Raw genomic sequence first — 25,591 nt, 5'->3', positions numbered from 1 at the left:
TTTTAAATTTTTCAATTACAGTTTACTTTTAGTATCATTCTGTATTGGTTTCAGGTGTATAGCGTAGTGATTAGACAATCATACACTTTACAAAGTGTTCCCCTTGATATTTCCAGTACTCACCTGCCACCATACATAGTGATTGCAATCTTACTGACTATATTCCCTATGCTGTACTTTATGCCCCTATGACTATTCTATAACTACCAACCTGCATTTTTTAATCCCTCTACCTCTTTCATTCAGTCCACCAACCCTCTTCCCCCGGCAATCACCAGTCTGATCTCTGTGTCTGTGAGTCTGAACAAGACACTATTTAAAATAACTAAAATTTGAAAAAGAACAAATTAGAGTTTCAAAATAAACAGCAGATTAAACAATTGAAGAAAGACTTAGAGAAATGGAAGATATATCTGAATAAATTACCTAAGACAGAGATGTTTAAAAATATGGAGGACAGAATGAGGAGAGAGATTAGAATTTTGTATCTGGTGAGACTATATTTCAAGAGTAGGAACAAATAATGACTTTTTCGGGGAAAGAAGGATTTTTCCAGACCTCCACTAAGGAATGGAAGGGATATACTTCAGGTAGAAGGAAAATGATCCCAGATGAGAGGCAAGAGAAATGTGAGCAGAGTAATTGGTAAATGTGTATATAACTAGCCTAACTAAACATTGATTGCGTGAAACAATAATAATGTAGAACTTGTACATTTAAAATAAAACAACTAAAGTAATGGTAGAATTATAATATGATCCAAGAAAGATAGGTGTTAAAGTGTTCTCGAGTCCTTACATGGTTAAAGAGGAAAGTACAAAAATTCTTAACTTTAGATTTTTGTAGGAGTGCATGCTAACATTTCTAGAGTAATCACTAAAAGAATAGAAAAAGAACCAGCAACTTATAAATTAGTAGAATGGAAAAATAGAATGAGAAAAATACATTTAAAAAGATTTTTAAATGGGAAAAAACTCTAGAAAAGTACAAATAGGATTAGTAATGCATAAAATAAATAGTAGAAATAAATTAAACATTTCAGTGATTACACTAACTACAAACATACTGAACTCTCCAGTTAATAGATGCAGGCTTTCACTTGGTATTAAAAAACCCAGCTGTATCCTTTTGCAAAAGACACCCCTAAAGGTTAAGGACACAGAAAAGTGGAAAGTAAAAATTTAGGATAGATATACCAGACAGATTCTAGCCAAAAAGGAAGCTGATGTAGCTCAATTAATATCTCATAAAATAGAATTCAAAGCATGATCAAATGCTAGAGAAAAAGAGAGTAACTACATGATGATAAAGTTATTTACCAGGAAAATTAAAAGGTCTAAGCTTGTATGCACCTAATAACATAGCCTTAAAAATGTAAAGCAAAACTCAAGCAGAACTACTTGGAGAAAATGATGCATTCGCAATCAGTGGGAGATATTGGTACTCCTTTCTGTGGCTAATAGATCAAGCAGTCAAAAAAATAAAATCGGGGGGGCGGGGAAAAGGAAGGGAAGGGGAAAGTCAAGGAACATAGAGCAAGGACTCATGGACAAAACCAAAGGGGAAGAGCTGAGGGAGGGACGGAGGGAGGGGGCAAGGGGAAGTGGCAGGGGGGAAGGCAGAGACAAATGTATTTGAAAAAATAAATAAATTTTTAAAAAATCAGTGAGGTAAGGGACGTCTTGGGAAACATTTTAGAGGATGGATATCAGTCTTTTGGGAGGTGTTCCTCCTCTCTTCTCTCGTGGTGAGGCAGAGTCCAAGTGTCAAGGAGTTCCTGCCCTGCGGGGCAGGGTATTCAACAGCAATTGCGCTTAGATAGCTGGTCTCCTGAGGGCAGAGGTGCTCAGCACTTGCTCAGCACTTTCTTATGGAAATCCCCTCTTTCTCACCTTAATTCAGACCCCTATGATAAAGCCAGTGTGCTCATCCTGGCCCTTTCTGCCTGGGCCTCTGGGATCACAGATTCTTGCTTTACAGTAGGTGATCCGCAGATAGATGATCCTGAACCCCATTTCGATTTTTCCAGCCGTTGCCCGCAATTGCACCAAAGGTGCCTGCAGTGATGAGAAATAGTGGCTGGGGGCAGAGGGGGTAGAGGATCCCTCTGCAGCCATCTCTTCTTAGTGGAAACACAGCTGTTCTTACACACGGAAACTTACAAGAGACTTTAATTAGTCATTTATGTCGAGTTCACAGTGGTAGTTCCAGAGTGATAAAATCTCAGCTGCTTAGAATTGAGGGTGGCAGTCAAGAGTCAAGCATGGACTTCCAGTTCTGGCAACAAGCGGGCCTGAGGTGACAGACACATGCCTCCCCACTCTCCCTACCCCTCTCCAAATACAGAGATGGATGCTGGATAAAATATGAAAGCAATAGAGAGAGAGAGAGAACCTTGAAAGGGAAGGAAGAGGAATAAAATAAAAAAGAGAAGAAGAGAAGATGCTAGCAACCAAGAGCAAAATAAAAACCAAAGCCCTAAGTGCAACAGTTGCTGTAGTGTGGTACCCCAGCTCCCAGAGGCATCAGTTCCATCAGTGTACATTCTGTCTGATCACAATCACTGAAGTCAGTTAATTATATATGCAAATATGGCCTTTATTAGGAAGGAGTGGGGCTTCAGCTCAACCTAATGCACAGCCCTAGAGTATATTTGAGGGGTTGAAGGTTGACATTGGCAATAAAATGTTGGTCTCTTTCCTAGGCTATATCTCTGCCTCCTACCTTCCCCAGCCATCCCAGCCCCTCTTCCAGCAGCTCTGACCTCCCGGTTACCACCTGGGTTTAAGCATTCACTTCAGACATGGATTAGTGAAGTGACTGTATTCAAGTGGCCATCATCAATGCTTTGGATTTTGGCTCAGCTGGTTAGGGAATTGGTAGGAATCAGATGTTAGCTCTGCATGGTCAAAGAACCAAAACCATTTTAAGATCATCATTTTAAAGCATTCTCACAAAGCTATGCAACTATGTAATTTTTTTTTTAAAAAAATCCAAAACTGGCTACTTTTCCATTTAGGTGACCATTTGGATGGAGAAAGTACATCCAGGGTTCTCCTCATCTTGCAGGATTATAATCTCATGAGTGGGCAATATAGCTGGTTACCTCTCCCTGTGCCTTTGACTGTCTAATCATAAATGGAGCACTGGCTAAAATGTTTGATGTAGAACCTTCTGAGGAAATGGAAATGATAAAATCATCTTGAATTCAACAGTAGAACAACAGGCCTTGAAATCTTGTGGCTCAGTCGGTTTGGTGTAACACAGTTGTCAGGCTTGCCTTCCACTTCCTTTGATAATGTAAACTAGCAAATTAAGACTTACCCTGAAAATAACTGCATGTTATTCTGCAATAGAGGTAGAATATTCCAAGAGCAGAAGGAATAGAGGTAGTAACATTTTGCCATCTGGCAAACCACTAGACCAGATGGACTCGCTAATGACTTCTCTAAAGTATTTAGTCAGACCTTACTGAAACACATGACTGGCACATTTAATTATCTTAAATTAACAGGACTTCTGCCAAATATAGACCTCAATGCTTGAGTCATGCTCCTTGCTTAAAGAGGAGAAAAGGCATGAATAGCTCCGGAAAGCTGGGTTTCACATAGATCCCTTTCATTAGTGAAACTTCTCATTATCAAATTGTTGTGTTACAGTATTAAGGCAGTATTTCTCCTTTTTCAAAGAATGAATTGTAAGACTAGTCATGCTGATCAAATTCACTTTATCAGTAACAATTATACTCGATGAGAACATCTGGGGGTTGAGAAATCTGATACATATAGATATCAGACATCCCTTGTTCTCTTTTCTGCCTGTGGAAGATTTTTAAACCACTTTTATTTTTTGCATAAGTTAATCCATTTTATTTCTCTGTAACTCTTTTGCTTTAATTTGTTTTAACTTTTATGTTTGTATCAAAGCAATATTGACATACAAATCAAAAATTATAGGCCTCATAATGCAGAACTGACCCCGCTCCATCCTTTTCCATCCCCAATCCACTTGCCAAAGAAATCCTTTTAGTTCTTTTGACTGTTCTTTCTGGTGGTTACCTCCTCATCTCAAAACAAAATGATGTGGTTAATTGGTATTTCTTGACTAATCCATTTCAGACATGATTGACTTCCTTTTAAGATACATGAGGATATAACTTTCAGATACCATTCTAATATTCCTTCCCTTCTTCTCCTTAAAGGGTTATTTTACTATTTTTTTAAATAAATAAAAATAATTGTATTTATTTATCTAAAATATTTAAATAAATAAAACATTTATTTATTTAACATTTTATTTTTGTCACTTTAAGTTATATTTTTATACCTGTAGTTTTGGGTCATCAACTATAAACAGTTTCTCTTGGCTCCCAGCTTTGGATGATCATGATATTAGTGACATGAATATCTTACTGAATGCTCCAGAGATTCATCCATGTTGTTGTGTTCTTTCATTTTTATTGCTGAAAACTGTTCCATTGCATGAATATAAAATAATTAATTTATCTGTTTACTTGTTAGTGGACATTTGAGTGATTTCCAGTTTTTGGCTATTATAAATAAAGTTTCTATGAACATCTGTATGAAAGTCCTTGTTTAGATATATTCTTTTATTTGTCTTGGGTAAATATCTAGGAGTGGAATTGGTAAGTCGTGTAGTAAGTATATGTTTAAGTTTATAAGAAACTGCCAGACTACTTTCCAAAGTGATTGATCAGTTTACATTCCCAACAGCAATGCATTCCAGCATTCCAGCTGCTCCACATCCTTAGCAACACCTGGTATTGTCATCTTTTTAATTTTAGTTGTGTTTGACAATGTTCAAATTTTTTTTGCCATATTTAAGTTTGGGTTGTCTTCTTACTGTTGAGTTGTTAGCATTCCACCTTTTCCTTTTCCTAGAGATGTCTTTCAAAAAGAAGTTTTAATTTTGAAGTCCATTTTATCATTTTTTTTCTCTTACGGTTCATGCTTTTTTCTTCTTCTCTAAGAAACCATAATATTTTAAAGGTCATTAAGGTTTCCTCATGTGTTATTTTCCCGGTCAATTGTATAGTTTTATTCTTAAATAGATTTCAAGTCATTTGAGATAATTTTTATGAATGATGAGATGTAAGTGTTGAGGTTCATTTTTTTCTATATGGGTGTCTGATTGTTCCAAAACTGTTTGTTGAAAAAGTATCTTTTCTGCTTTGAGTTACCTTAACAACTTTTTGGAAATCAGCTGACCGTGAACTGTGGGTCTATATCTGGACTCAATTCTGTTCAATCATTGTGCATGTCAATCCTAATACCAATACTCAGCTGTTTTAATTTTGCCTCCTTTTTAGATAGACTTCATGCCTTTACTCAGATTGATTGATTTGAGTGGTTAAATCCAGATTCTCTCACTGTCAATCATAATTTTGAGATTTCCAAACCCTGTTCTTGCCTAGGATACTTTCTCCTTAGGATGACCAGTTTAATTCTCAGATGATACTCTTGTTTTTAAAGTTGGGAGGTTAGTTCACAATAGCTCTCCATGTACATGAGTTTTCCTGGCTTAGAATGTCAGTCCTCTGGGGTTAGATTTCACGTGTGTTTGTTTTGAGCAGATTCTATCACACGGCAGCTAATTAGTAACAACAATACTGCCTATCTAGTGTTCACTGTGTTTTAAGCACTATTGACCACTGCTTTAGGATTTATTAAATCCTAAATAATACCTACCTTATTTCGGGTAGGTACTGTTTTTATTCCCACTTAGTAGATGAGAGATTGAAGCATTGGGAAGTTGAGTAATTTGCTGAAGGTGAATTGTGAGAAACTAATATATGCCAATAAGTAGGGGAGATAGGCCTCCGTGATGTGAGGATAACTGTTTAACAACCAGCTCTCCAAGAGGCAAAGTGCAGGCATGCATTCAGAGATTGTTACAAATTTTACTGTTATAAATGACAGGTACACAATGTACAAATAATAAATGATATAATATTCTTTATTGTAAATTCCACATAGCCAATCAGTTTTCATAGAATGCTTTCACTGATTTTTGCTAAACTCCTATCTGTGGCCAACCTATGGTTGCAATTCAGCCATGATTTGACAAAAGGAGATGAGGAATAAATGCTTGATTACATCTGGTTCAAAAAAGAAGTCCTCATCATTGACAAATGAATGTAGTTCTAATCTGAATGTTGGTTGATATGTGCATTTATATTAATAAGACAGAAGTAAAACAACAAAGACGTATATCAGGACTTTAATCACTTGTCAATGATGTGAGTGACTTCTTTGGTGAACTGATGACACTTTTTGAATTTTGGAAGACTTCTCAATTTTTTATGTTTTTTTAATAACATAACAGCTACAGAAATGACACACTTTTAAGTTTATACTGCATTATTAATATTTTATCCCTCTATGTCTTAAGTCTAGACAATAAACAAAACAATGAACCAAGCCTTGATTTGTAGCATTTGTTGACTTCTGTGATGTACCATATTTTGCCATGTATTATGAGCTCCTGTGTATAAGACACACCCATGTTTTTGGCCCAAACTTTTAGGGAAAAAAACCTTTTGTTTTCATCTTTAAATTCAATTTATTTATTTATATTTAGATACTTGTTTTTTGTATTATAAAGGAATTTTAGCATTTATTTTTGAACATATATGGTACAAGAAATTTTATGGAACAAATAATTACAAAACACAAGAATAGATACAGAGTATTTCAAGTACTACCAATGTATAATGTGCATCCTTATTTTTTCCTCAAACATTTGGGCAAAAAATGTATGCTTTATACATGGAAAAATACGGTAAATACTCCCACCGTGGCTGGTTTCAAACCACTAATGTGACATCGTTGAAAACAGAGCTGGTAAGAGATGTGCAATCACACATCATTCTGTATTATTTCTACCACACAGATAGCACAGCAATAAATAACCTCAAGACTGTAGTTAATAGAAAATGTAGTAAGATAATCAGGAAGTGATAAGCTTTAGTATGTATTACCATTGTTTTTAATATGATTTATTTAGTTGTAATTATACATAATTTAATTTTTAACAGTGGCCATGTTTAACAACTGAGTCACATAATTGCTAAAATTGCACAGTTCCTGCTGCTTAGTACGGGCTGGCTGCAGCGTGCCACCGCCTGCTTTGATCCCAGGCAGTCAAGCCACTCGGTCCATAGCCGTTCTTTTAGTGATATTAAGGTATTGCTAGAATATATTTAATAGCTTCCTACTGATATGGATATGGACACACCCAGGATGCAACATATGTGGCATTTCTTTATTTTTATAAATCACATTCATTCCCATTAGATGTACCACTCATCAAAGTTGTCAGTGAGGGACCACTGCTGAACCATGGATTTACAGGGGGCTCACTCAGTTCAGGAACATGGCAGTGGACCCTGGTGGTCCATCCACATTGCCAACTCTCCTACTCATCCCCATTCAGCCCACCAGGAAGGCGGGGCCCTCTCTGTGGTGTCAGATAAGATCACAAGCCCAGCGGTGGTGCTCCAGTGCCAAGTGCAGCCTTAGGGACTAGGCAGGACCAGAGCACAGGCATCCCATTGGAGGCCACAGTACCATCAGGCCACTGTGTTCAAATAAAGCCTTCCTGTGCCTTTTCTTTGTTCACCTCACAGGTGAGCATCCACCGAGGTGGGGCCATTTCCTCCTTAGCCTGGGAAGCAATAGCCTTCCCCTCTCCCTGCACACTGTCCAGCCTATCATCTTGCTGTACAATACTTGTTCCTCCAACATTGGAAAGGTTTTTTTCAGGGTTATCTTCAGGGAAGAGGAAGAAGACTTTCTCATACTTTCCTGGTTGAGACCATTAAATACAGGGTCTGGCAGAAGTAACACCTGCTTGAGTGCGGTTGATAGGGTAATATTATGGGTGTAATAATTTATAGTTTCACCTAAAATGCTATATGATGTGCTTAAATGTGATATTGTTATGCTACAGAATTACATGCTTATTATTTTGTAATAAAAGATTTTGTAATAAAAAAGGGGTGTTAATTGTGTTGGACCCTGTATATACACTAACATACAAAGTTATTACTGAAAGAATCACTGAAGCAACCTGGGCAAAAATGAAATGAGGCTTTAAAAGGTAAAGTCAGAATCAGGAACATTTATAAATGCTGCATTTGGAACGAGTCGTCACATACAGTTTTTTGCCTTCAGGAGTCAAGAATGATGAGTGTTGATTAGTTTTTTGTTTAACCTCATAAACAAGGCTGCTTCTTTCCGTGACCCTATTAATTCTCATCTTCTCGCCACACAACATATTTAGAAATCTCCCTGATCTTATCTGACATCAGAAAGACATGTTTTTGCCCTCTTGGCATCCTGGAGAAACAAATCAATTCCTTCTCCTAGACAGGGTGATGAAAATCCTTCTCTGCAGTGCTCTCTATTGCTATGGTAACAGAATAATGGGATTTCCCAATGGAACTAGATTTATATATACACAGAGAAAAGCAGTTCTTTAAAAGCTTGATCCCTTTTTGTAGCCAAGTGTACAATACAGTCGCTGCAATGGACCGAGTACCAAAGGGAACTAGAGTGACATGAAACCCGTTCATGTAGGCGTGGAAGGAGACCTGCCTTGTACTGAGACCCTCAATGAAAGGGAGCCAATTTTTTAAGTTTTCATATTAAGAAGTTGCTGTTGTGACTATAATAATTTTCAATTTGCAAAGTGAAACTTTTCTTAGAAAAGCAGAGATTGGGATTTATGGACTTTCAAATGGCAGACAGACTTAGAATATAAGTAAGTAGTATTATGCTTCCAGTCACAGTCACTGAAAGATTCACAACATTATGATGTGGTAAAGGAGATGAAGGGAAGCCCAGAGCCGAACGGTTATTTTGTATAATGGTGGTACTTTCCACTTCTGTAATTTTCTCCAAGGAAGGACACAGTAGTCAGTCATTTCTCATGAAATCTCATCAGGAGGAATTCAGGGATCATGATTCTTTCCACCGTGGCCCTTTAATAGGATAAGGGGACCCACTATTATTCTCTATCTGTTGGCTGGTCTAAAGGCAGTACTGTAGGTTAGCTTCTTCGGCTCAGGGCACCGCTGTGGAAGAAGCAAAGAACAGTTTCAAAGTATGCAGCAGGGGTGGATTTGGTTTTATATGGCGAATGTATATGGCAGTGTATTTTCATACGTGTAATTTAGATGCTTCTGAACTAAAATTTCAAAAGATGTTTTGAGATTAGACAAAAGCAGATCTTGCTCAAAATGATTTATTTTTTTAATCCTCGCCCGAGGACATGCTCACTGATTTGAGAGAGAGGAGAGAAACATCCGTGGGGGAGAGAGAAACACCCACTGGTGCCCCTCACACACGCCCCTACCGCGGGGTCAAACCTGCAAACAGACCCTGATGGGGAAGCGAACCTTTCAGGTCACTGGATGACCCTCCAACCAACTAAGCCATTCTGGCCGGGGCCGAAATGACTTTTTATGAAATTATTGAATTCCTAAATGAAGAGATGCTGGGTAGGGGATGGGATGCTTTAAACCTGCTTTTAAAATAAATGCTTCAGCAACTGCCCCATGACTGATCCCTTATATTACGATCTTGCAAATCTAGTTATTAAAGTTGGTCATGTTTTATTTCCCCTTCTCTTATGAAATATAAAAAGTGCTGTTGAAATGATATGACAAATTTAAAATAAGAATAAATGCCACTGGGCTGTGCTCTGGAAGATACATGGATGCTGTCACTGTGTTACCCAGATGAAAGGAGTGAAGTTTATGGGAAGCTGATGGAAAAGTAACAGCGGGCCAAGTGAATAAAGGTGGTTTTCTGCCCTCCATTTTCTTGACATGGACATGGATAAATAGGAACATGATGAGTCATTTTAAGCAATCATGTCACATGCAAGCCAGAGAAATGAGGTCAAAGACTTCTTGGCTTAGAAGAAGAGAAATAGGTAATTTTGTTAACATATTCGAATGACAAAGGAGGAACACAGGGCAATGTGCCATGTGCTTGGAAGAGATGACTTACAGAACAGTGTAAAGGAGCTCCTGGCAGAAAAAGAAAAACAAAAACCCAAACCCCAAACAGCGAGCAACAAAAAAAGAAAAAAATTCTAACATGAACTTTTTCATAAATGTGATAAACTTATGAACTTTACTATGAATGAAGAGAATGACAATAACCAAAGTAAAAAGACTTCAAATCCACAATGGGATATTTTTAGGTCACACTGCTAATTAAATAACTTAGACTGATAACGTATTTTGAAGGCCTCTTTAAAGATTTGTTGAAAACCGTCTATTTCACTTCCCCCTTCATTCAAGGAACTGAGAAAAGTCAGGAATCATGAAATCATAGTAAGAATGATGACCTAGGACTTTTTTTAAAAAAAAATTCTGGGTGCTTCTGAACCTCAAGGATCTACCAAGTATCTCAAGCATGTTTAACTAGAAGCTTTGATCACAGCCAGTTTCATTTATGTCACTTGAAAGTGCCTCTAACCATTTAGGGGCAGTGTGCCCACTGTGCTTTATTTCCCAGCCCCGAGGCAGAACCTGCTGCCGGCAGGGAGGGGAGAGGGAGAGGCAAGCTGGCGGCCAGGATGGCATTATTCGCTCCTTCTTCAGCAAGCACTGTTTGTTTTTTTTTAATTATTCTTCTTAATCCTCATCTGAGGATATGTTTACTGATTTGAGATAGAGAGAGAGAAACATCGATGTGAGAGAGAAATATCCACCGGTGGCCTCCTGTACGTGACCACACCCTTTCGGTGTGCAGGTCAAGTCTCCAACCACCTGAGAGACACCTGGCCGGAGCCAGCAAGTGCTCGCTTAATGCTCCCTCTGCCATATGATGTTTCAGGAACTGTGTACTGAACGATAGAAACTGCCCTGTCCTCCTGGAGCATACCGTCTAGTCAAATCCTCTTCTCCGCACCCCTTAGGACTCCAGACCTGAGGAGTCTCCTTTGCGACCCCACTAACCATGGGATGGAGTTAAGGCCATGTCCCCCAGGACCAAGCTCATAGGCTTCAAACTCAGCTGCCAAGCTCAGGGAGTTATCAACCCAGTTACCCAAGCAAAAAAATTCTGGCAACTTGGACATACTCAAGCTTTTCCTTAGCCTCAAACATCCTCAGGCTTTTTTCCTCTGTCTCAGATATGCCTGACGCAGGGGTTCCCAGCCTCTGGGCCTTGGACCGGTACTGGTCTGGGCCTCTTAGGAACTGGGCCGCACAGCAGGTGAGCTTGAATGTAATGCGCTTGAATCATCCTCAAACAATCCCCCACCCAGTCTGTGGAAAAATTGTCTTCCGCAAAACCAGTCCCTGGTGCCAAACAGGTTAGGGACCCCTGCCAGGACTCATCATTCTATCCCCTCTACCCCGTCCTGCCTCGATGTCTCTCACCTAGCCCCTAACTGGCCTCCCTGCCTCCTCTCCTAACACCCCTCCCCGCCCTGTGCTTCCCACTGTGCCTCCCTGATGCCAGGATCACCTTCCTAAAATGTGAAACCCTTGGAGTTGTGTCCTGCTAATAATTGTCAGTGGTGCCCTAACGCCCTGGCCTGCTTCTGAGGGCTTTCATGACCACCCCATCTTGTCTGGCCCATCTCATTTCCTGCTCTTCTCTGCGGGACTTTAACTGTGGACGTTGCCTTTCCACACAGATGCCCTTTGCACGTTGTCTTTCATGTAAACTCATATTTTCGCTCAAGTCCTGGGCAGCTGGTCACTCCATCCTCTGTCCTTCCTCTTTTTATGTCATTGTATATATGTATCAACATTTTATTATTTATTCACATATTTGTCCTTCCTCATAAGCTGAGCTTCTTGGGCAATGCATTTTCTATTTATGTATTTATAATGCTACCCCTGACATTTCTTAGGCACTTAAACTAAGGTTTGTTGAATGAATGAATGAATGAGCTAAAATACATATACCAGTTTGTCATTAGGTTTTTACATACTTCTTCCATACACTTACTTTAATGAAACAAATACGGCAATCTGTAATCAGCTGGTAATTTTCTAGGACATCTAGCTAGATACCATCAAATACCAAAGATACCCCAGGAAAATTAAGATTAGGAGGGTTATTTTATACTTTATTGGTCACTTCTCATCAAGTCTGAATGCTGAAGTGTTTGACAACCGTAGAAAGGTTTAAACCTCTAACATTCGCCTTTTGGAAAAAGCTCTGCCTTTATGCATGTTATCTTTCCATGTTACTCCTTACAAAGATTCCTGAGGGTACGTTTTCCAGCAAGCACTTGTTAGGTGCCGCACATACGGGCTCCCAGGTGTTTCTCATCCCAGGATTCCTCTGCCAGCCCTGAGAACTCCCTAGATTCTGGGAGATGGGGCGCCCTCTGGGACAGTGGTCTCAGCAGCACCACCTGGGGCCCTAGTTATTCTCGGAGCCTCCCCTGATGCTCAGTGCACCCCAGCCTCCCCTCTCCTGCCCCTCCATCTGGACCGTCCCGCACGCCCTGCTACACAGCTGAAGCCACAAATTGTACCTGCACCTGTACCTTCCTGGGAACCCCCACGCCCTCCCCTCAGGCCCCACCCAAACCCGTGGGCATCCCTCCTGGGATGTTCGCTAGAGGAGAACATTTCCTGATGGAAGGGCTTGAGTGAAGAGGCTCACTGTGAGAAGGAGAGAGCAATGTCCTAAGGCTGTTCTTCAAGGGAAAGTCTCCAGAAACAGGCCGTGATAGACTCCAGGAACAAATTCTAGATACCTCACTGCCGCCGCCTGGAGAAACAACTGGCTCTGAGGAGGTGCAGTGGAATAGTGTGCTTGGGTTGCTGCGGCCTTGGACCTCAGAAATGTTGGACTGGGGCACCAGCAGCCGAGCCAGAAGCCCATGTCGATGCCCCAAAGCCTTCATCCTTCTGGAAGGTGATAGACTTGCAGCCCTCACACAGTAACTCCCCAGTTCTGGCCTTGGGCAGTCTGCCGCTGCACAGCCTTTAAGCCAGAGCCTGGTCCCCAAACCCTGGCAGCAGGTGGGGCAAAGTACCCTGCACTGTGACTCTGATTTGGGGTTGTGGGAGAGGGTGATGCATCACAGGGGATTGGGGTTGACTTGACAGGTGGCGTGAGCCAGGCACCTTCCTGACGAATCAAGGATGAGGAGCCTCTGGTGCCTGGAGCACCCAGGTGTTTCTCATCCCGGGACCCCTCTGCTGGCCGCTGTGGACCTCCCGAGATCCCGTGGGTTCCGGGTTCCTCTGGAGAGAGAGGTCATGGCCACAGCACCTGGGGCCCGATCCCACCGTTCCTTGAGCCTCCCCTGACACTCAGACCATCCTTTCCCTGCACCTCCATTTGGACCTGCACTCACTGCCCAACACAGCTGGAGCCACAAAGCGCACCCTGTGGGCTCTCACTGTACCCTCTTTGCCTCCAAAGCACGAACCCGATGCAGCACCCAACCTCAACGTGCAAGTGGAGCAGACCTCCCTCTTTGAGGCAGTGCCTGGACTGCAGACGTGTGGAGTGGGGGTGTGGGGAGCCCCTGGAAAGACAAACTGCCCTCAGCTCCAGGGTACACGGGCCTGGGAGGGCTGGTCGGTGAGGGGCAGGGTGGTACACGGGGATCCGCTGCAAAAGATGGCACTAGGTTTGGTGGGAGGCCCAGGAAGGGAGCACAGTGGGATGAGGACTGCCGTGGCACCCCAGGGTGCTTGGTGGCTGCAGAATTGTGGGGACCACATGTAGAGCCAGGAGAGAACCAGAAAGTAGTTTGTTTTTGAAAGGTACACGTATCCACAGAGACATGATTATGTTGGTTATCTATCTGATGCCAGTTACACGAGTGATGGTGATAAAGAGATTTGTATCAAGTGTACACTTTGTGCTAAATGCTTATATAGTATCTGCATTTTATATATGAGGAACCTGAGGGAAAAGAAATCAAGCAATATGTTGAAATGACCAGAGGTAGTAAAGGGCAGCCAATGTGCAAATCCAGGTGTCTCATTCCGGAGCGTATACTCTTATTAAAATCATGTCAAAATTGAAAAGGGAGAAAAAAACCTGACTTTTGTAACTGTGTAAACAATCATCTGCTAGTTTTTTAAAAAATATATAGGTAATGTGCTCTTCTTTTGTTTTAAATTCCCAATACCTATTTTTAGAAAGGCACAACTTCTTTACACAGTGATTTTAAAAACATTAGAGTGATTTCTCAGCTGGGAATAGTAATGATAACATTTCTCCCCCTTGACTGCTACCGACTCCTAGAAATTCTAGTTGGTTTTTGACAAAGTTTTATTTTGATTGGACTACAGAGAGAAAGAGCTACACAAAATACAAGCATAGTAATTAGCAGTTCTCTTTGTGTCATAGTAATTGATGTAAAATAGACAATTTCATTTAAAATACATAATCTATAGCAGCAGAAACAGCACTTGACTCTGGACCCCTCCACGCTTTGAAACCCTAATGAGCATGGTATGTAGCTTCTACAAGCAGGTTTAATTAATCCTGAGAAGCACGCTTTCTCCTAGCAACGGCATTTCCCCCTAAATTAAAGTCAAAAGCTATCTTGAAAGCTGAATGATATTTTCAAAATCAGTTGGTAAATATCATGACATAAAGCAGTTATAGATAGAACTGTATAGAAGATTCGCTAGTCCTGGAATTATAATGTCTCATTTTCTAGGTAATGAAGTAGGTAAAATAAGATGAAACTATTGTTAAATTGTACTAAGCCTCTGTCAAAATTGTACATTTATAGTTAGACCAATTAGGTAATTATTTTTTGGGGGGAAGTTCAGACCCTTTTTCTTGTTAGATCATTAAAATGAGAAACAAATGTGGATAAAAGATGATCAATAGTTTTCTTAACTGTGTTGGGTAGAAGGATGTGAAAAGAGGCCTTTTTCTTTTTCAGCCTTGCCTTACACCCAGATAGAACTCTTGTTGCAACTGGCCAAGTTGGGAAGGAGCCATATGTATGTATATGGGATTCCTATAATGTCCAGACTGTGTCTATTCTTAAAGATGTCCATACACATGGAGTCGCCTGCCTGGCTTTCGACTCAGATGGACAGGTGTGTATCTTTTTCTATTTTCATTTTCTTTAATGATTTCTCGTAACTCACTTAGAATTATGATGCACATAGCCTATAGGCTTAGAAGCTCTATCAACCCCTCCAGCTCCCTTTGGCAGCTTCTTAGAGTCTTCACCTGTTTGGTCCTTTTCCAAGCTTGTGGCACCGACACCCAGCTCTGAATAAGCCCATTGTGGTTCCCCAGTCTCCATCAGGTTAAAAAGCCTCCAGGAAGGAAGTCATGAACTCATGCTGATCAAGTCTGTAATGACTCAGCAGTTCCACTTTGTCTTCCATTGTTAGCTTCCTGTTTGGAATAAGGGTTGGACCAAACCTGTTCTGCCAACTGCAAGCCCTCGGCATCACCTTGGTTGCCCTTGCTTTCAGAAGATAACATCATCTAATAATCCACTGAGAAGGTTCTGTCTGACTCTTTCCCTTGGGGTCACTTCCAGCAACTTCTCCCTACCCACTGTCGCAGAATTCAGGCAGTCACTGCTTCATCTGTATTTATTTATTTACAGTAACTCTGACATTTATCCTCTTCTTCCAGTCCTCTCTGCCACCATCCTTTAAGTTCCAACTCTGTGTCTTACCTGACAGTTTAACCTCTTAACTGATCTCTACGCACTAAAGTTCTTGATAATGCATTTCACCAACTGAAAAAAAAAGTGTCAGAATTGTTTAAAAACAAGAAATCTTAGAGTACCCATTGAATCAAGTCCACATTTTTTAGCCGGGCATTCTAGGCTAACCTTTCTAGCCTCATCTTCACTGTCTGCTTGTGGTCACACTGGACAAGTCAGCGGGAGTCCTTTGCCAGGCCTTGCTCTTTCGCACCCTAGGGCCCTTTCTCAGGCTGTCCTCTCCACCTCACGTGCCCTGCTCAGCCTCTTTGCCCCTTAACGTAACTCATTCTTCCACGAACTCCAAAGGTCTTCATGAAGCCTTCCCAGGGTCCCCAGTAAACCTTCTGTCTTTTCTTTGACTTCCAGCAACACTTGGCAGAAAAGATTTGTTTATATGTCATAGATGTCAATTCTATCTCAACTTCAAAACTATGTTACACAAAAGGGAGTGGAAAGATTAAGGGGTCATCTCTGGCTCCCACTGCATTTACCTCCTCACTAAGGCCTTGCCTTTTTCCCCCGGCCACCTCCATGTTCCTAGGCCGCGTGTTGTTGTTGTTGTTGTTGTTGTTTTTTAAGCTCTCTGTATTTCTGCCAGTTAATTTCTTCAATCCAGTTTTTATCAAAGTTTATTTTTAATTCTGTAAGTCTATGCTGTGGAAAGACCTATCAAATTATTCATAGAGGCTTGACCAAACTTGGAGTTTGTGTGAAGATCAGTGGATTATAGGACTTGACCTGGTTGGAGTCCGTTTTTAAACAATTAACATTTGCATACTTGTATTCTTCTGTTTTGAGAGAGTAGTGATAATTACTCATTTTTCTTTCTAGAACCAGATTCACTACCATGTACATCTCTGGTATATATGTTTTTGATTTTCCTACATTGTAATCTCATCTAATTTAGGCAGGATATTGACTACATTCCATTGTATATCCATGTCTAAAGACAAAAACCTGGTTAGTGACATTTGTTTAAACTTGGAGTTATTGACTTCCTGACCAAATTGAATGGATGTGTCAGGATGCATTTGCACATACAAGTGTAAATGTACACTTGGATGTGTACTTACGTGCACATTCTCTAATCTGATTTTGGTTTTGTTTTTCTAGCAAACATTCTTTATCAGAATTAGTTATAAAATAGCAATTTTCAACATTTTTCATCTTATGGCACACATAAACTAAATGCTAAAATTCTGCAGCACACCATATTTTTTGCCAATCTGACAAAAAAAAGGTATAATTTTGGTTCATTCACATTGGTTGGCTGTTGTCATTTTATTTGACAATCTAAGGGAAAAGTGGTTGGTGCCTCTGACTAAATAGGTAGGTATTGCATGTTTTAAAAATTCTTGCAGCACACTAGTTGAAAATCACTGTTCTAAAGCATGACAAGAAAAATGTGAAGTGACTGAGGACAATCAGCTTTCACTTTTAGGTTTCATTTTTCAGGGTGTGGGTTGGGGTGGACTCATGGTACTTCACTGTCAGTTGAGAAAAATCACCTCCTATGTGCTTACCATGACGGATTTCCTGGCTTGCTGATGCCGACTGCTTCGGGTCTGCCTTATTCCCTAGGCAGAGTTCGCTGGAATCAAGTGATCTTTAGACAATGACAAATGGCCCATCCCCACTCAAGCAACAAAGGGAATAGAAATGCTCCGCAGGTAGCTATGGGGTCTGTCACTACAAATGAACAAAACAGATTCCTTCTGGCTTTGTCTCAATCAAGAAATGGTGGGTTTTACTTTAGTGCCTCTGTTTATGTTAACTGCTTTTTCTATTTAAAAAAAAAGAAAAGGAATAGGCTGAATGGAATTCACCCACTTTGAGGTTTCTTATGTCGGTAAAAAATATGACAATGTCTTAAAATCATTTCCATTGCTGGAACACTCAATTAAAAATTACAGCAAAGACCCCCTTTCTTAAGCTCACATTTTAAAACCTCCAATTATAAATTTTTAATACTAAATATTCCTAATAGGGGCTATCTATAGCGAAAAAACCTGAATAATCTCTGCATAATAACATGTGCATTTAGCCACATATGGCTGCCTGTCTTTCTATACCTACTCACATTCAGACATTAAGACTTGATGAAATACATAAGTTCCAAGATTCTTATCCTTGAGTCATACTGTTTTTAAAACTCTTTGACTTACATTATTTAACTGATCTACACAAAAATCTTGTGTAAACAGAACAAATATTTTACATTCATTTTACAGATGAGAAAACAGATTTAAGGAGTGTAAATTAATTTTTCAGGGTCTCATGTGACACACAAGGTCAAAAAAGAAGCCAAATCTCTTACTCCCTGTTCAGACCTCTACCTGTTACACAGCACTGTTTCCTTAGAGGTGGTGTCCTGCTGGGACTGCTGGTTTTGGTGTTTCTAAAATGTGTTTGGACTCTTTTGATGTTGTGTATTCTCATATTTAATTTTCCTTTCCCCTTGAGGACAAATTCTTATGTGAACCTGAAGAATTTGGACTGGGAAATGAAATGCCAGCTTACTTTTACTAAAATTATATATCCTTCTTGAGTCACTTGGGATGTTTGTGAAATTATGGAATTTAAGAGGAATGAAAATTATGTTCATTTATGGGATTTCTCCCTTATGTCTGTCAAACCCTTTAATTCTAGCAGTTTGTTGAGGCACTCAGATTATAAAAACCTAGACTCTCTTAAATCTCACATTAAGTTCTTAATTTAAAAAATAAATTTAAACCCTGCCTTCAAGTTCTGTTTCTATGGTTTCCACTGACTAATCAGAGATTCATGAGATTGTTGCGCATATGTTTCTATGTTTAAGAAGGATAAATGAATTGTAACTGATAGGTTTTTTGAAATTTCAGTATATATTCATGGAAGTCATCTGTGATAGCTTTTTTGGATTTAAGATGGATCTTGAGAAAGTATTTTTTTCATAAGAAGCCCAAAGCTTGGCCCATAGTAGGTAATCAGTAACCATTTGTTGAAAGGAGGCATAGATAATGGGAAATCTTGCCATCATTTTTGGGTATTAAGTTGTTGTTCTTATTCTTAGCGTTTAGCCTCTGTGGGATTAGATGCCAAAAACACAGTCTGCATTTGGGACTGGAGGAAGGGAAAACTTCTGGCCTCAGCCACCGGCCACTCCGACCGGGTAAGAAAACCTTGTTGGATCAAGCCATACAGATTGTATAACTGGGGGATTGCGATAGAGCTTCTCAAGTTCTCAATACTTTTTAAAGAAAGTTTTCCACATGTATATTTTCCCTACATATTCAGCTTAAAAATGTACTGTTTTTAAAAATTAATTTAGGATTAATTGCTATGTTGGCATCTCTTTTAGAGATTGAATGCTTTATTTAAGTTGTTACTGCTTTTCATGGCTTCCTCATAAAATCAAAATAGAATTGAATTTGAAATTATATGCAAAGTTTAGATGTATGCATTTATTTAGAAATGGAAGTAGTCGTTAGAAATTTATATTCACAAAATGTTTACAAGTGTATACCTTTGAATTTCAAATGAATGTAACGACAACTTTGTGACTCTTTGCCATATTTGAGAACCTTGAATGTAAATTGTGGCCTGCTTATCATTCATATTGAAGTCAGTGTGATCAGAAATGATAATTCCAAGTAGTCATGGCTGGCAAAATAGGATATGAAGCAGACATATGCACTAACTGGTAAGAAATTGATTTCGCTTGCATCTTGCATAATTAAAATAATTTGGCTACTTTACTATCTTGGTTTTCTAATTAAAAAAATACTGAATTTACGTTATTGTCTTACATTGATTCCTAGTTGTTTTGTATTTCTGTCCAATCTGTGCCCATGCAGAATGAGGCCTTAATTAAATATTAAATTTTGTGTGAACTTAAAAAAAAAACCTTTTTTATATGAATAGTACAGCTATCTGTGGAGAATTGTGGTATTAAGTTGTTCCTATACATTTGGGCAAGTTGCACATGAGGATGAAGTTCTTAGAAAGTCCAAGAGTAACCAGCAATGGAACTTTAGTGTCGGAAGCAGCCTGGCCCAGTGGCTCCCAACCCTGACTACACATAAAAATACTCTAAGGAGATTTTACAGTATAGTGATTCTTGGGCTCTACCTCCAGGTATTGGTAGTAATTTATTGGTATTTAATTGATAACAACTTAGTACTTACTGAAGAGGTTGAATATATTTGTGATTCTTACATTTTGGATGGTACTGTTTATTGTGTGATCCCATCATATCTTATAAAGTAAACTGAATTTGGTTGGATCAATGCATGAATTTCCTGTTGCTTCGTTATTGTATTGTACACTTTCCAGTTAGGAGTAGCATGTAAGAAGTGCAGTGCTACTCTAGCGAGAATGCTGTGATTTTAACAGCCTAAATAGCCTAAATATTTGAATGCAATACTGTTCTTTTAGAACATTATTCTATGTACTTAGAACATTTAGAACATGTTCTCCCAGACCCCATAATTTGTATCATGCCTAGTTTCGTTCTTGATTACTGATGCTAATATAAATGATTACCGGCTGCGTATGTGCAAATGACTATCTTCAAAATTATTTAGTGGCTAAAATATTTAATCCCCAGTATTCATTTGTATAATGAGTGCTTTACAGCCTGCAAAATGATCATATATACCTTATCTTAAGTGATCTCATAAAAAAAACCTGAGGTGGTATCATTCATCTTAGAGAAGATGAGGTTAAAGTTAGAGATGCTAAGCATTGCCTGAGCTTGCATAGCCTAAATGAGTGTTTGGACCCCATTGGTACTTGGACCAAGTACTCTTTCTCTAGTGGTCCATAATTATACCTTTCTACCTAACCGAAGGTTATAGGACTTCCTTCTTTCTCGGATGATTGCTCCGTATTGCTCCTTCCTATGTGATGAAAAGTTAGCAGCTTGAGCGCACTGTGGTCTAGACTCTGGCCCTGGCAACTGATTCGTTTTTCTATTAGAGCTTCAGAGAATGTGGTCCACGGACTGCCTGTGTCAGAATCTCCCAGGGTCTGTTTTAAAATGCAGGTGTTCGGACCCAGTTTCAGAGCCACTAAATCAGATCCTCTCTGTTGGGGGAACGTGCACTTCAAACAGCTGCCACGGGTGATTTGACCCTGAAGGATGACAGTCTTCTCTTCCCTATCCCCCAGATAGAAATAGAACTACCTGCAGCCTGCCTGGTAGCTTTTCTTAAAGAGTGATAAGTAATATTAGCAGATATGTTTGCAGTGCCTTGGAAAACTGAAAATACAATAGTGTTACGGATCAGATTAAAATGATGGCCTCGGTGGGCTTAGTGCCAGGCAAATAACTCTGCCTTGTGTTCTAGAATATTAACTTCTGTGATTACTAGAAACTGTTGGCCACATTTTCTTACTCAAAATGAAGCATTTTATAATTCTTTTTACTGTTGTTTTAAAAAAACTATCTCAGGAATATTTTATTAGCATTGTGTAGAGCTATAGAAAATTTGAGCAAAAAATTATCCTACGTCATCACAATTTGTTTATCCTGCATGGACAAAGTTAAAAATATGACACCAGTTTGTTCTCAATGAGTGTGGTTAATTATTACCTTTCTAGTCAAGCCTCAGGTAAGTAGACAAGCAATGATAAAACATGTCTTAGCAATTCCTGACTCATCCCCAGGGCCTAATCCTCTACTTTTCCATCTATGCAGGTATCATAACATTGTGTTCTAAGTGTTAGGGTGGAATGTTGGCAATCGGACTGATATCTGAAAGAAGGCTAAAATGCATAAATGACCAACATAGCAACTTTTAATATTTTTTAAACAGATTTTTGATATTTCCTGGGATCCATATCAGCCAAACAGAGTGGTTAGCTGTGGAGTAAAACATATAAAGGTAAAGTAGTTATTTTTTTCAAATTTTTCCTTGAATGAAAAGAATTTTAGGTGTTTATATATATAATTTGTTGTTGAGAAACCACTCGACTTTATATTGTTTTTCTTAAATTTAGAGCCTTTGTACTTGCCTCTCTAGAAAGCTAACGTCTGGTGTCCTACCTACACCTTAGGGCTTCTTAAACATTTTGTAATCCTTGTGCAAAGACCTAATTTTAACCTGAGAATACGTTTGCTCAAACAGAGGCACTTGTTGGAGGATCCTTCCTTATGTTTTACACAGCCCGCATGGAAGTCTTGAAAACTCATTAAATTTGGTAAACAGTTCAGTTTATACTGTGAAGAAATAAAACCTGACCCTATTTTCAGTTTGCTTGAAGCTGAGCAATTAAAAACATTAAAACAGAACATCCTGTAAGCGAGGCAAACTGAAATTCTACAGGGATAATCCCAAGTGGTCAGAGGAAGGGTAGGTGTTTCAGGAAGGGGGTGCTCTTTGAGCTGAGCCTTGATGGGCAGGTGAGTTTGGTGGGAGAGCTTGGAAAGCAGCAGAACCCAGGGGAGGGGTGGCGCTTCAGTCAGGAGTTGATAGGAGGCATTGGCCACTCATGGAATGAATCACGGGACTGGGGAACAGAAAGGTCCTTGGCCCATAACATGTTCAAAGGTCATCAATGTTATCATCACCAAAGAACCTCTTCATAAAACTTTCTGTGGGAACCAATATTTGGAACGATTTTGGCCACAAAATACACTGTAGCCATTAAATATTAATCATCTTAATAACTTTTATTAATCAGAGATATGTATCTGCCAACACGAGTTTCTGACCTGTCTAAAACATGGCAAAAGCACTGAGTTGTTCTCTGAGCCACAAGTAAAGAAATGCGTGCATTCCCACCGAGCCCAACCTCCAGGAGGCTGCAGCTGCTGCCTGGGAGTCTGGGAATCTGGGACCCTGACGTCGGAGCCGTCATCCGCCCTGTGTGTGTACAGTGAGAAAGCCAAGACCTAGGAGGTTGTATTGAATATTGGTTTTATCTCCTTCTGCCTGACTCTGGAACAGCTATTTAATCTCCCTGAGGCTGAGTTTCTTCCCCTAGGAAAGAACTACATCCTGAAGTTATTAAGAGTTACATTGACCAGTATATGGAATCAGTAGGGGCACAATAATGTTAACTTCTTTTCCCATTTTCCAGGATCACAAGAATGGTGGCACAGCTAAGATTTAAACTCCGTCTGTGGCTCCCTGTGTAGAGCTCTTTCCATGTAGAAATTACTTCTTTAATGATCTAACTTGATTTAACTGCCTTACCCCCAAAACCAGATTTTTAAAAATAATGGATTAGCTTCTTAGTTAATAGAATTCTCTAGCTTCTTCCTATTTCTTTCCATCTTTGGTTAACTCTGACTTTTAATCAGTTAAATCTAAGAGCAGAGAAAGATAAAACCCTAGAACTTCATTTGAAAACACTATCTACTTATCCCGGTAAATTTGTTAATTGTGTTTTAGCAGACTTAGGCATTTTTTTCCCTAGGCAAAACAAGCATATTTACCTCAAATGGAAGAATTTGCAAATGACCACTCAGCCATTCTTTTTTTTTTTTTTAATTTAATCTTTATTGTATTTTTTTTCCATTACCATTTAATCCCCTTATAGTCCCCTCCCCCCAGGTCTCCATTCTTTATTAATTTGTTTAGAAAGAACTCCACGTCAAATTTCAAAAGGCTTCACTATCTATATTTTCTTCACCCAATTCTAGGATCCCCACCCTTTCCCCGCAAAGCTGCCTAACAGCCTGTTAATGATTCCAGTCACACGGTGAACGCAGAGTCTTTGGTATACTCCAAGCAGATATTTCTATGTGAAATTTTTATAGTGAGGGTGACATTCTTTCTGGTTTTACAAACAAGCAACTAAATCACAGTGATCTGAAATGAACACTTGAAAAACAGTAGCAGTTGAGCATTGTCTGCTTGGTTGGGTTTACAGCAAATGAGCTTACTAGGTTTTGGATATTGATCCTTCTCCAGTCTCTAGTCAGAAGCCCAAGGGACCTTGGAGATTACCTGGGGCCCGCTGATCTCCGAAGTAACCTGCCAGTTCCAACAAAATTTGCGTTACAATTGTGAATGAGGATTGAAGAAGATGGACAGTTATTCCCCATTTGATGTGGATTTAATGATGTGTTGCTACCCTAAACTGTCACTGTTTTCCAAACAAAAAGTGCTTCTTAAGAAGTGCTAATATGTCAAAGATTTGCTATTCTCTGGAGGAAACCTCATACCTATCCTGGCATTACATTTGTATCTGCCTTTTTTAGAGAATCATTTGATTATTTGGAATATTTCATGTTGACATTAGTACGTCCGACTGGGTGATTTTATCAGAAAACCTTTGTGTCTGATGATAATGCTTTCTCTCTATTTTCTGCAGTTGTCTATCTAGAAATAATTCAGTAACTGAGGTCAGAGGTGCACACCCCAAGTTAGAAGGAGAATAATTATGAAATAATTACTCTTTTTTTTACCTTCACGCTTGGGGAGACAGTAGTGAAAAAGAAAGTGACTGCCCTAAGGGTCGGCACGAACAGCGAGTTCTTTGGCATCTATGTAGTTAGGTCTAACAGTTTGTTCAGGTTCAAAGTAAACGCTTAAATATTAAATGTCTTACCAAAGCTTTTACCTGTCTTTTCTCAGATCCTTTTATTCTTTCTAAGTGTACTTTCATGCCTTTTCATAAAAACAATACCCAAAGAAATGACTCACCAGAGTTGACACTTTCCTCTTAAATGAGAGAAAATCCTGCATTGTCTCAAATGGGTGCACATCTGTCCCTCCTCCTCCCTAGGGCCACCTTCTCCACAGCTGCCCGAGCCCCGGCCCTCCCGGTGGCCCAACTGTCCCAGAACTGGCCCTGGGGTGTCCATCCAGGACCGCTCCCGCCCCCCGCCCCCGTCACGACTATGAGAGGACCACCATTTTCTCTCTCTTGCAGGCACAGAATATTAGTGTTGTCACTGATTTTCCTCAAATTTCCTGTCACCTTATTTTGCCTAATCCTGCTCTCCTGAACCCCAGTGCAATTTCTTCCTTACCACTGATCCAAATCCTGCTCTTGCTCATATTAATTAATTCAACATGTTTTCTCTCTTTGAATTCTCTTGCCACTTGTAGGTAGTCTGAATAGGATGACTTAAAATGGTCTCTTGTTGTTTTATGTGTATCTTCATTAGATTTAAAGTCCCCAAGGCAAAGATCAAGACGCCTATTTTGTCACGTATAACCCCCTTGAACCCTTCCTTACCGCCAGTGAGCCGTGTATGCTCTCTTTTCTCACTTCCCAATTGGGATAATAGTATCTGCTGTAGCCTCTTCTCAAGGGTATTAAGAAGATTAAATAACTAGACCTATGTAAAGAACCATTATAAACTGTGAGGGACTATATACATTGGCACTAAAGTTACACTATTTCATGTATTTAATAAAAAGCTATGCCAAAGCAAAATATTTAATTTTTATATTATAACCATGGGAGTCTCCCTGCTGCCCTTCAACAAGTAGCTGGAGCTGTTTGCGTATGGTTTTCCATCTGATAAATTATACCACTGAAGCTGAAAAGCCTGGTCAATTATTTGGCTATACAGAACTATAGCTTATATTTAAAGACATATTTTTAAGTAATATTTTTACAGTGAAGATTTATACTATTTTAGTTAGAAAGAAATTATTTCTGAATTTATTTATATACACCAAAAAAATGCCTAAAATGTTAACAGGAGGTCATAGATAATTTTAATTTTCCTATTCATCTTTTCTGTATTTCTAAACTTCTCTACAGTGAACCTATACTAGTTCTATAATTTGACAAGAAATTCATCAAACAAAAACGTGATTATTCATCCACTTGATTCCAACCCTGGGAACACTGACATTTTATATTTAATTACCATTGAACAATTAGTGAAGTTTTGAAATTTTGGAACTTTGGCCATTTTGAAATGTAAATTTTTTAAATC

The 25,591-nt window shown here is 39.4% G+C and overlaps 1 protein-coding gene across 3 annotated transcripts in view; it reads left to right on the top strand.

The window, feature by feature from the left end:
- The window catches only part of EML6 (EMAP like 6), a 226,664-nt gene that overhangs the window by 70,676 nt on the left and 130,397 nt on the right, over positions 1 to 25,591 (top strand). For all 3 annotated transcript variants that reach the window (XM_054575437.1, XM_054575438.1, XM_054575439.1), the window contains exons 2-4: positions 14,917 to 15,076; positions 18,758 to 18,856; positions 21,504 to 21,572. In XM_054575437.1, the coding sequence (XP_054431412.1) occupies positions 14,917 to 15,076; positions 18,758 to 18,856; positions 21,504 to 21,572 (328 nt within the window). The remainder of the gene's footprint in view (positions 1 to 14,916; positions 15,077 to 18,757; positions 18,857 to 21,503; positions 21,573 to 25,591) is intronic.

This window comes from Pteronotus mesoamericanus, unplaced genomic scaffold (assembly GCF_021234165.1).
Source record: "Pteronotus mesoamericanus isolate MK-2021 breed Mesoamerican mustached bat unplaced genomic scaffold, CSHL_Meso_final contig_291, whole genome shotgun sequence".
Lineage (NCBI taxonomy): Eukaryota > Metazoa > Chordata > Mammalia > Chiroptera > Mormoopidae > Pteronotus > Pteronotus mesoamericanus.
The sequence above is the reverse complement of the archived record's forward strand: the minus strand, read 5'-3'. Positions and strand labels throughout refer to the sequence as shown.